Source organism: Cavia porcellus, unplaced genomic scaffold (genome assembly GCF_034190915.1).
Source record: "Cavia porcellus strain 051 isolate PalLab524CR breed Dunkin Hartley unplaced genomic scaffold, mCavPor4.1 scaffold_2, whole genome shotgun sequence".
NCBI classification, from domain to species: domain Eukaryota; kingdom Metazoa; phylum Chordata; class Mammalia; order Rodentia; family Caviidae; genus Cavia; species Cavia porcellus.
Genome location: NW_026947485.1, coordinates 136,861,672 through 136,872,788, shown reverse-complemented (window position 1 = coordinate 136,872,788; position 11,117 = coordinate 136,861,672). Strand labels below are relative to the sequence as shown.

The following is an 11,117-nucleotide window of genomic DNA, read 5'->3' as shown; positions in this document are numbered from 1 at the left end:
TTCTAGAATCATGCTTACTTCAGTATAAGTTTGGGCTTTCTCAGAACAGTCCACTTGAAATGTCACAAGAGTTTGTGTGACGGGATACTTTACTTTGCCACCATGGGCTCTTTGTCCCTCCAGCCACAGAGTGTGCAGGCAGTTCAGAAGCTGCTCGAAAGAAAGTACCTCAGACCAGAGGCTAAACAGAATTTGCTTCATTTTGTTTTAATTACCATTTCCCCTTTTTCTTCTGTTCTGGGGATTGAACTCAGGGCCTTTACACTAAGCTATGAGCCAGCCTCCTCTTCCCTTTTCCTCTCCACTACCAGCACCACCTGTTCCATCTCTTCTTCTTCCTTATCCTTTTCTCATTTTACTACAAGGTCTCCTTAAACTGAGTAATTTCCTTGAGCTCAAACTTGTGATCCTCCTGCCTCAGCCTCCCAGAATTCTAGGATTCAAGGCATACGCCACCACACCTGGATTCATAAAAAGCTCAATATATTTGTCTAAAACAAAAATAGACTTAAAAGAATAGGAATTTTATGTTCTATCAAAATATTCATTGTTTTCTATTAGGCTTACTTAGGGAGCTGAGTCTTAACAGACTTAGGATTTATTTAAATCTCGGGCTTTGAAAAGTCATTCAAATGAGCAGTTTATAGCTGCTTCAGTGAACAGCTTTCTGGTTAGGTTGGTGTAACACACCTGTGTGCCTTGGGCTAGAACACATTTTAACCTGAGGACCGAGTGTGCTGGGGCTCTGAGCTTCACCAAAATGTTAAAAGGTTTGCACATTTTATGGAGCTATGTTGCACATCTTCAATACAGGGAAGGTAGCCAGGGAATCTCTCTTTCATGCATTTCATATGAATCTTAAACATAAACTGATCAGTAAAAGTTTTTATCATTTCTTCCATTTGCATTTGATATTTAAATAGGGAAAAAACACTGCCATTTGAGCAGTCTTGCCTGGCACTTAAAGCTGAGGTAAACCAGGTGTAGTGGCCTATGCTTGTAATCCCAGCAGTTGGGAGGCTGAGACAGGAGGATCACTGTAAGTTTGAGGCCAGTGTGGGATGCAAAGTGAATGGAGGGCCAGCCTGAACCGCATAGGGAGACCCTGTCTCAAAAAGGCAATCATTGATCAGTCAGTCAAACAAGAAATAATCCTGGTATAAATCTGTTCAACTGAATAAACATTTTATTGTTGTGTAAATAAGATGCACTTTTATATCAGGCAACAAACGTACTCGTGTTTATTAACAGCTTTCTAAAGTTGTAAGAGTGCTAAGCCTTTCTCTGAGTCTTCACCAGTGCTCTTATCCTTTTGGATCTGTTACAGGACCCCAAAATTTATCCTGGAAGTGAAAGCTGAGTTTAAGAGTGAGAACCGAGTGCTGAGCGCTGGACCAGCTGTCATGGGGTCTGCTCCAGAGGGAGCACTGGTGACCTCCGGCTGAGGGGAAGGAGATTTTGAATTCTGGGATCTGTAGCTGTGGCAGTGCCAGTGCCACTCAGATGCTGGCTTCTACCACATAGGCACAGAGCTCCAGTCAGCAGCGTTCACAACCAGCAGCTGCGTCCCCTTCCCTCCTTGGTGAGGGCGACTTGGGCTGGGGTGGAATTATGCTTGCTGTCATCTAGAGGTTTCCAAGCCAGTGAGTCAAGATAGAAAAAAATGAGGTTCTTATCAGTAGCATCCCTGGAAGGTCTGCTTCTGGCTGCATCTGGTCAGACCAGAGTGGTCTGCTTTCCTGAAGAATGATGTTTGTGGTCAGGGGGTCAATCAGACACTGTGCTCCACGGCACAATGGAGGCTCTGGGTGAAAATCCTGCCTAACAGCCAGGGGATTGTGCAGGAGCAAGGCTGTGGTTATTCCCCTGCACTGTGAGCAGTGACACCCTGCTCCAGGATTCTGTCACATGGGGACACTGAACCTGGAATTGTACCAGGGCCTGGGGCCCATGTGTGACCCTGGTTCTCCTGAGTCTACAATGGAGCCCAATGTTCTTCTCCAATTCTCAGCTCCCTAGGCAAAAGTGAGGACCACATCCCTTACGAGTGCTCTGCCAGCTTCAGCAGCTGATGCAAAGCCGCTGTGAATCGCTTTCTCATTTTGTGCGGTCAGCGCACATAAAACCCAGGGCTGTAGAGAAGAATCATGCAGGGCACTGCTCCTCCAGAGGCTGAGGATGGAAACATCTGTCCACCGGTTACAGTCAAAGACATTCCCTGTGGCCAGTGGTTCTACATGGTTAGAAAGGAAGGAAAATACGATTATGGAGACTGCTGATGAAGCAGGTTTTTTTTATCTCCCTCTCTCTGTGACTTCTAATGCAATCATTATTTGTCCCATAATGAATAAAACACCACTGAACCTGTACCCCAACAAAGAATAGTTTTTGGATCTCTGTAAATCGCATGATTCACTTTCTTCATGATCAAATTCAGATAAAAGAGTACGTATTTCGGTTTCTTCTGAAATAAGTGATTCTTAGGCTTTTTACAAGCCCAGTGTTACTCTAAGTCACCCTGAGGCCTTAGGACACTGTACTCCTGTCAGCTGTCTCAGGTGTTGGTATCCCCAACGGCCCCCTAAACTCATGAATGGACACCTAGAGTTATGCAGTCCAAATCACCAGCTCTGCTCAGGCATCAGATGTTGGACCAATTGTACCGGGGACATTCATATGGGTGAACTCTGCTCCGAGAACTGGCACGACAGAGAACTGAAGTCAGCAGAACCAAAGACAGAAACGTTCAATCAGTGTTCCTCTGGCAGGGAGGCATCGGTCTGTGGGATGTCAGACGGTCTGTTCTGCGGGAGCCGGCCACCTCTGGCGTTGGCAGCTACTCCAGCCATTGGCTTCATCATTCACGGTGGAGCTCTGACTGCCATGCACAGGGGCACCAAACCGTCAGAGGCCCCTGTGTCACACCGCAGGGCCTGGACGCCGGCCCACCACCCTGCTCCAGGCTTCCCGCACGTCCCTGTTCCTCAGGCTGTAGATGAGCGGGTTGAGCACGGGCGTGAGGATGGTATAGAAGGCGGAGAAGACCTTATCCTGCAGCGGGGTGTGGTAGGCTGGGGGCAGCGCGTAGGTGTACACTGCGGCCCCGTAGAACAGTGTCACCACCATCATGTGCGAGGAGCAGGTGGCCAGTGCCTTCCTCCTCCCGCCTGCGGACTTCATGTGCTGCACAGCGATGAGTACGCGCATGTAGGACGCAGTCACCACAGAGAAGGGGGCCAGTAGCATCAGGACACAGCAAGCATACATCACTGTCTCGTAGGCGGCCTTGTGGCCGCAGGCCAGCCTCAGCATGGTGGGGGCCTCGCAGAAGAAATGGTTGATGGTGTGTGAGGCACAGAAGGGAAGACTCATGGTGAGGGGCGTGAGGAGGAGGCTGTCCAGAGCGCCACCGAACCAAGAGCTCCCCACGATCAACCAGCAGACCCTGCGGCTCATGAGCACTGGGTAGCGCAGTGGGCTGCATACGGCCACGTAGCGGTCGTAGGCCATGAGGCCCAGCAGGAAGAACTCAGCCCCCACAAAGCCCATGTAGAGAAAGTACTGGGCAGTGCAGCCCGAGAAGGAGATGGTGCTGCTGCCTGCGAGGTAGTCAGCCAAAGCCTTGGGCACGATGGTGGAGACGTACAACATGTCGATGAGCGAGAGGTGGCTGAGCAGGAAGTACATGGGCGTGTGCAGCAGTGTGTCCCTGCAGCTCAGGAAGATCAGCATCCCATTGGTGACCATGGCCGTCAGGAAGACGGCAGCAGTGACCCCGAACAGGAGGCCTGAGGCTTTGCTGTGGGCAAAGAGCCCCACCAGCGTGAAGTCACTGGAAAACGTCCTGTTGCTGTCCATGGAGTTCTGCTTGAACTGGAGACACAAGAGAGGACATGGGAGTTAATGAAGACCAGGAAAGATCGTGTGAATCCTGTAAAAATGTCTGCGTCATTTTTTGTCTGCATCATCAGATGGAAAGTTTGACATAATTCACAGCAAGCCCTCTTCCAAGGAGGACCATGCAGTTTCTTCCTGTTGAAGAACGGCTGGAAGGTTAGAGCCCATGGCATGGAGAGGAGCGGGTACTTGGCAGTGGATACTGTGTGTGGGAAAGTTCTGCTCTTATGGCAGAAGACCTGGGCTCACGGAGTCTTCCCGTCCAGTGGGCTCCATTTATTTAAACTGCAGATACAACTGCAAGAGAATTGACTGACTCTGTTTCCATAAACAAATCATTTAGTAAGATTTGATCACACTGGGGACTTTCATCACAATCTGAAAAACTGCAGGCATAGGGCTCCAGCAACCCCCATGGCCCTGGAGGGCACAGATACCACAGTTGGTCAGTTAGGTGAGCCAGCATCGAGCTTGGGCACGGGGACACTCGGAACAGAAGAGGGTGACTGGGCTGCCATTTTTGTTTGTAATCAGAGGGTGTGGCCCCAGCCCTGTATCCAGAGGCCACAACCAACCTTCTATGGAGCCAAATGCCACTGCAAGCTTGGCTGGGGGCACAACATGTTTCTGAGATCTGACTTCCACCTACCACAGAACTATGGGTACCACAGGAATGTTAGTATGTTTACTTTTCTCTGTTTGTTTGATTCGTTTTCTTTTTCCTGTCCAGTTAGTGTCTTTTTTTGTTTAGTTTTCTTTTGTCTTGTTTTTTTAATGGTTATTTTTGTTCTCTGTTTTATTCTTATTTTTCCCTCTCTTTTTTCTTTTCTCTTTCATGACTTAGATTTATATCCTTTTTGTTTTCTTCTACTCATCTTCTTATTCTCTGTCATCAACTATCTTGCTTGATTTTATGATACTTTCATGTGAGTAAACATTGTCTCTTTTCTTTCTGGTTCACTTTAATACATCTTTAATTTTTCTAGTATTCTTTCCCTCCTGTGTCCTCCAGTTTCCCAAAATGTGGGTGACCATCCTTTGCTATCCAGTCTTGCTCTTACTATATTGGACCTCATTCATCTCTTTATATTTCCCCCCACCCTTTTAATTCCCCTTCTCCTGCCATTTACTCTACTAAGTGGAAAATCATTACATTCAAGTTCAGGAATATGCTGGATTCTGTTATATAATTGTAGGATTTTCTTCGTGATTAAACATAGAAGATTAATAGTTTCTAGAGTTTGTCAGTAGCCAGGATGTGCTCAAGAATATGTTACTGATAACTGTACTACTTTAGCCAGGATGTCATGCCTATTATAATCAGTTTTTCTCCTCTGTATGACAATACCGTATTCCAGTATCAAAGGACTGGGTACTGAGCCAAATAGATAACATCTCATCCCTAATCTATTGAGAAAGTTGTTCCTTAGGATAGACATGAAGACTAAGAAACACATCCATCTAGAAGACATCCCTGAGGAACAGAAATTTCCTGGAGAAGTCTCAATACTAGTGATAATGCTGTCTACTATAAGAAATCTACAAGCATCAACCTTGAAAACCAAATAAAATAAAAAATAAAAAATAGAAAATGACAAGACACAGAAGCAAAATGCAATTCCAGCTCCCCAACCCACACAGGACAAGTCCAGAGCCCAATGAGAAGGAGGAAACTGGAAGCCCAGAACTGAAACTTTCTTTGATGAAAGCAATATAAGTGAAAAAACAAATGGAAAAGGTATAGAAAAAATAACCTCCAAGGTGCAAAAAGGAATGACAATCCAAATGTGTGATATTAAAGTAGATACAGATAAATAAAAATAGAGGAACTTAGGAAATCAATGGAAACCATGAATGCCAAAAATAGGAAAGAAATGGAGTGCATGAAACAGATCCAAACAGAAATCCAAGAGATTAAAATCTTTATTGAAAGTATATGCAAGGCATTGAATAAAGGTGAAGATACAGTATCAGACCTGGAAGACTGTATTGCAGTTAGTGACCAGGAAAAGAAAGGTATCCTAAAAATAGCAAGAGACCACAGAAAACCAATCCAGCAGCTATAAGGTGAAGCAAAGACCCTAAGACTGATTGGAATTAGTGAGGAAGCTGCAGACAGCACAAAAGGTATTAATAAAAAACTCCACAGAAATAACAGCAGAAGGGGGCTGGGGATTTAGCTCAGTGGCATAAGCGCCTGCCTTGTAAGCAGGCAGTCATGAGTTCGATCCCCGGTACCGTTAAAAAGGAAAAAGACAAAACAAACAAACAAACAAACAAACAAAAAAAAAACAGCAGAAAACTTCCCAAATGGATAAAAAATTTGAGGTAGAAATAAATAAATGAAGCATATAGAATTTAAAAGCCATGACCAAAGTTAATCTAAACCAAGGCATATAATAATTACTATTCCAGAAATTAGGCATGAGAACAGAATATTAAATACCATTAGAGAAAAGAAACAAATCACATATATTTCAAGCCCTAAAGGAAAACATCAACCCAGATTGATGTGCCCCACAAAATTATCTTTCAAAACAAATGGAAAATAAGATTCTTTCATGCCAAGAACAACTGAAGGAATTCATGACCACCAAACTGGCTCTTCAAAATGCTCTGAAGTTATATTAGAAGGAGAAAACAAAGACCAAAACCACAAGAACACCAACAGAAAGAAACTACAAGGGAGGGAAAGTAATTCAAGAGAGAAAAGTCAGTGAAGATAACATTAAAAGGATAAGCCAATATGTTAAACATCAACATAAATGGTCTCAATTCACCAATCAAAAGACACAGACTGGCAGAATGGATCAAGAAGCAAGATCCAATCATATTCTGCATTCAAGAAACAGATTTAACTCAAAAAGAAGTTTATAAACTGAAAGTCAAAGGATAGAAAACAATACTCCATACGACAAGAGCCAAGAAAATGTCAAGGGTAACCATTCTGTTCACAGACAATGTGAACTTCAAGGCAAGACATTAAATGAAACAAAGAATTTCACTGCATATTTGTTAGGGGAAAACTGTAAGAAGAGATAACGTCATAAATATATATGCACCAAGTTTCAATGCACCCAATTAATTACATGGAAAAATATTAACAGATATGAAAAATCCAATAGGCACTAACCCAGTTGTAATGGGAGACCTTAATACCTCAACTAGATCAACTGAGCAAAAAATTCACAAGGAAATATCAGAATCAAACCAAACCCATGAGTGAACTTGATAGATGTCTAGAGAGTGTTCCTCCCCACAGCATCAGAGTACACATTCTTCTCAGTTGCATGTGAGATGTTCTCCGAAACAGACCACATATTAACCTGAACACATGCTTAACTAAATGTAGAGGAATTTAAATCATCTCATGTATGTTATTTAAACATAGCACAATGAAACTGTAAAACAACAGCAAAAGAAACCACAAAAACTACATAAACACATGAAAATTAATCAAAATTCTCCTGAACAAGCAATTGGTCCCATAGACAAAAACTAAGTGCTTTCAACTTAAAATCAGGTACAAGACAAGGATGTCCATGATCACCACTCCTATTCAATATAGTTCTGGAAACATCAGCCAGAGCAACTAGAAAGAGAAAGAAAGGATGTTAAATTATCATTATTTGTGGATGACATGATACTCCATGTAGAAGGCCCCAAAAACTCCACCAAAAGTTTTGTAGATTTAATAACCTAATTTAACAGAGTAGCTAGATGCAAAGTTAAAAATCAAAGATCAATAGCATATCTACACACACACAACAAATTTACTGAAAGAGAAATTAGTGAAACCACACTTTTCACAATAGCATCCTCAAAAATGAAATCCTTAGGAGTTGATGTAACAAAGGAAGTAAAAGGTCTATACATTGAAAACTATAGTTCTCTAAAAATGGATTGAAGAGGAAATCAGATAATGGAAAGAAATCCCATGCATAGGATATCAACATAAGAAAAATCAACATAGAAAAATGACCATACGCTAAAATTTTTGTACAGATTTAATACAATCCTAATCAAAATATCATTAGGATTCCTCACAGAACTACAGCAAAAACATTCCTAAAATTCATATGGAAACAGAAGAGAACTAGAATAGCAAAGGCAATTCTGTACAACAAAGGCAAGGCAGGAGGAATCACATTCCTTGACTTGAAATTATACTACAAAGCTATTATGGTAAAATCAGCATGGTACTGGCCAAAATACAAACTTGAGGATCAGATTAGAAGCTGCAGACATAGGTCAAAACACTCTGCTACACTTTATCTTTCTTATTTTTGACAAAGGGGTAAAATATGGTCCCTGGAAGAAAGACAGCCTCTTTAATAAATGGTGCTAGAAAAACTGGCTTTTCACTTGCTGAAGATTAAAGTAGAGCCATCTCTTTCACTATGCACTAAACTAAATTTGAACTTGATCAAAGATCTAAATATTAAAACAGAAACACTAAATCTACTGGAAGGAAAATAGGTAGAAATCTTGAAGACATAGGTGTAGGTAGAGAGTTCATGAACAAAACTCAGAGTTGAATTTCAGTAATTTATTTATTTTTATTTTTATTTTTTATTGATACCAGGGATCAAACTCATGACTGCCTGCTTGCAAGGCAGGCGCTTATGCCGCTGAGCTAAATCCCCAGCCCCAAATTTCAGTAATTTATGAATCATAATGGAAACTTTTCTGAGATACACTGATGGAACAAACCATATATCTCATTTGTATAAAAACACAATTTAAAATTTAATATTGCAGATGAAATCAAGGAAGAAATTATGTAATATTACCTCTAGTGCACAGTGAATTCATTTTAAATATACATTTAAAAATATAAATGTAATTGGCAAAATGGCATAGAACTAAACTAAGTCTTAAAGATCACACATGGCATATGTAGACACGGACATACTCTTACACATGCTCACACACACGCACGCACACACATGTCCACACTCACATCGGGGTCTGCAGGCCGGTGCCCAAGTCCCACACCCAAACAGCCTCCGCTCCCGTGGCACGGAGCCCGCCTTGGCCACCAGGAGCAGCGCCGAGCCTCTTCCCTGTGCAGCAAGATGGAGAGAACTGCAAAACTGAGCTCAGCAAGGCTGCCTCAGAAGGTGCCCGTCTCACGTGTCCTCTGCTGTGTGGGACCTAAAAGAAACCTAAAGGGAGAGCCCTGGAGAAGAAAGAGGTCCACGGGAGCCGGGGCTGGGCAGGGGCCTGTTCTTCCCATCATTGACAGGTCCTGACATTAAACCTGCCTGACTCAGCCTTGCTCTCCCTGCCCCTGCCCAGGGCCTGTGGAGACCCAGACCCTGCCCTCCTCTGGGTCCTGTGCCCCAGGTCCCTTTCTGAGGTCACCAATCAGGGACCAGTGTGCGCGCCTGTCACCTCAGCAAGACAACCTTTCCTGCGCATGGGAGGAATAGCAAGAGGCTGACTGAGAAACTGAGTTCAGCTCTGTTCATGGTAAAGAGAGTCAGAAAAAAGTGACACAAAACAAAAGAGCACTGAAGAAATGGGCAAGCGCTGGAGAATAGCAGATGTGCACCGTGTGTCAGTACGGCAGGAAAGCCAAGGGGGGGATTTAGTATGTATGCATCCAGTGCATATATGTATTTCACATATGCATGTATATGTGTGTATGCTATCCATATGTTCACACACTCTGTATCTATCCACACACACAATGTGCAGGTTATAAATACGTGTGACACATACATATACAAACTGCTAAGAAATACTGAGTAACACTTCTGAATTTGGAAACACTGGAAAATTTTAATAGAACTATACTTACTGAAAATCTCTACTTCAGAAAGCATTTGGAAAATGAGAATGTTGTTGCAGTATTTAGAAAGATGGAATTAATTCTCAGTTATTTTATAAACCTGTGGAGTCTCCAAAATGTGACAGCCTCCCGTTCTGTTCCTGCAGACCAGTATCACTTATAAGATGCACACAAATCTTCCCTAAAGGCCTGCTGAGAGTCCCCACAGAGCACCACGTCTGTCATGCCACATGTGCAGATATGTTCTGCTCAGAGAAGCCCACTCCGCCTTTTAACCTGGGTCAGGGCTGCTGCAGGTTCTGGCCTGAAGAGGAGAGTCCTGAGCGGTGACCCAGCTCTGGGCCCTGGCCCTCCAGCTCCTTCTCCAGTGCTGGCTGGCTCCCAGATCCCCCAGCACTGGCTCCTTCAACACCCAGGGCTCAGCTGGCCACATTGCCTACAGGGCGAATCCAGCTTCAGCCAGTTCTTCGGATCCCTGTCAATAAACACTTGCACAATGTGGGCCATGTGGCAACAGGACATTGCTCACAATATCAACAATATCACAATATCATCAAGATGATAAAATAGAGGTACTTTTACTACATTTGGAGAAAACTTATAAACTAAAAAACGGACATTTTTCCTGGAAAATTTGACATGTTTCTAAATCCATCTGGAGGGTAATTGTTCTGTCTAGGGTGAGTGGGTTAGCAGGGGCTGCAATATTCAGGCCAGGGCATGAGGTGCAGAGGGCAAGGAGACCGAAGAGGCCAGAATGAACCACACCTAACAGCCCTGCACGAGAGACCACCACACCCCACATGTGTGGGGCCTCCACATGGGCAAGCCGAGAAGTCACATCGAGGTGCAGAGGCAACAAAACTGCAATGCAGATTTAAATATGCTTAAATGCACACTCTTTAGACAAAGTGGCTCAAAAACTTAAGTTCAAGAGATAAGCACTTTTTAAATGAAAACTTGTGTGTAGTGTTTGAATCTCTTTACTAAAGCCATGTGGTTTTGCAGGCAGACAAAAGCATGCTTAAGGACTCATGTTTAAGATGTTAATTGTGAGGAAACACTATACAGCTAGGGAAGACTAAATTCAAGTGATTTTTGTGAATGTTGGGTAATGTCAAAGATATCTGAAAATTGTCTACGTTGCAGTCACTTTGATGAATTTAAGGAAACAGTCACACAGCATGAAGATGTGATATAAGCTAGCAGTGCAATGAGTCGTCGGCATTTACAGGGCAGACAAGGTGGGAACACCAAATGGTCAGCATATCGGGTGGACTAGACCACATGCTGCTCCCTGTAGTTGGTGACCATCACAGTGACGGCAGGGGTCTGCTGTCACTCATACGTGTGCACCATAGATGTTTTAGTAGCAAACACTCTGCAGGCTCACATGGGCATAGGAAGGATGCAGCAGCCTGTG

General features: G+C 43.4%; 1 protein-coding gene across 1 annotated transcript; it reads right to left on the bottom strand.

The window, feature by feature from the left end:
- Positions 1-2,919: 2,919 nt before the first annotated feature.
- Positions 2,920-3,858, bottom strand: LOC100731348 (olfactory receptor 2T6-like). Its single transcript, XM_003479432.2, has one exon. The coding sequence runs from the start codon at positions 3,856-3,858 to the stop codon at positions 2,920-2,922; it is 939 nt and encodes a 312-aa protein (XP_003479480.2).
- Positions 3,859-11,117: the final 7,259 nt, after the last annotated feature.

What these genes read in the sequence shown, in the direction of transcription:
- LOC100731348 (XM_003479432.2), bottom strand. Translation starts at nt 3,858, where the DNA reads ATGGACAGCAACAGGACGTTTTCCAGTGACTTCACGCTGGTGGGGCTC.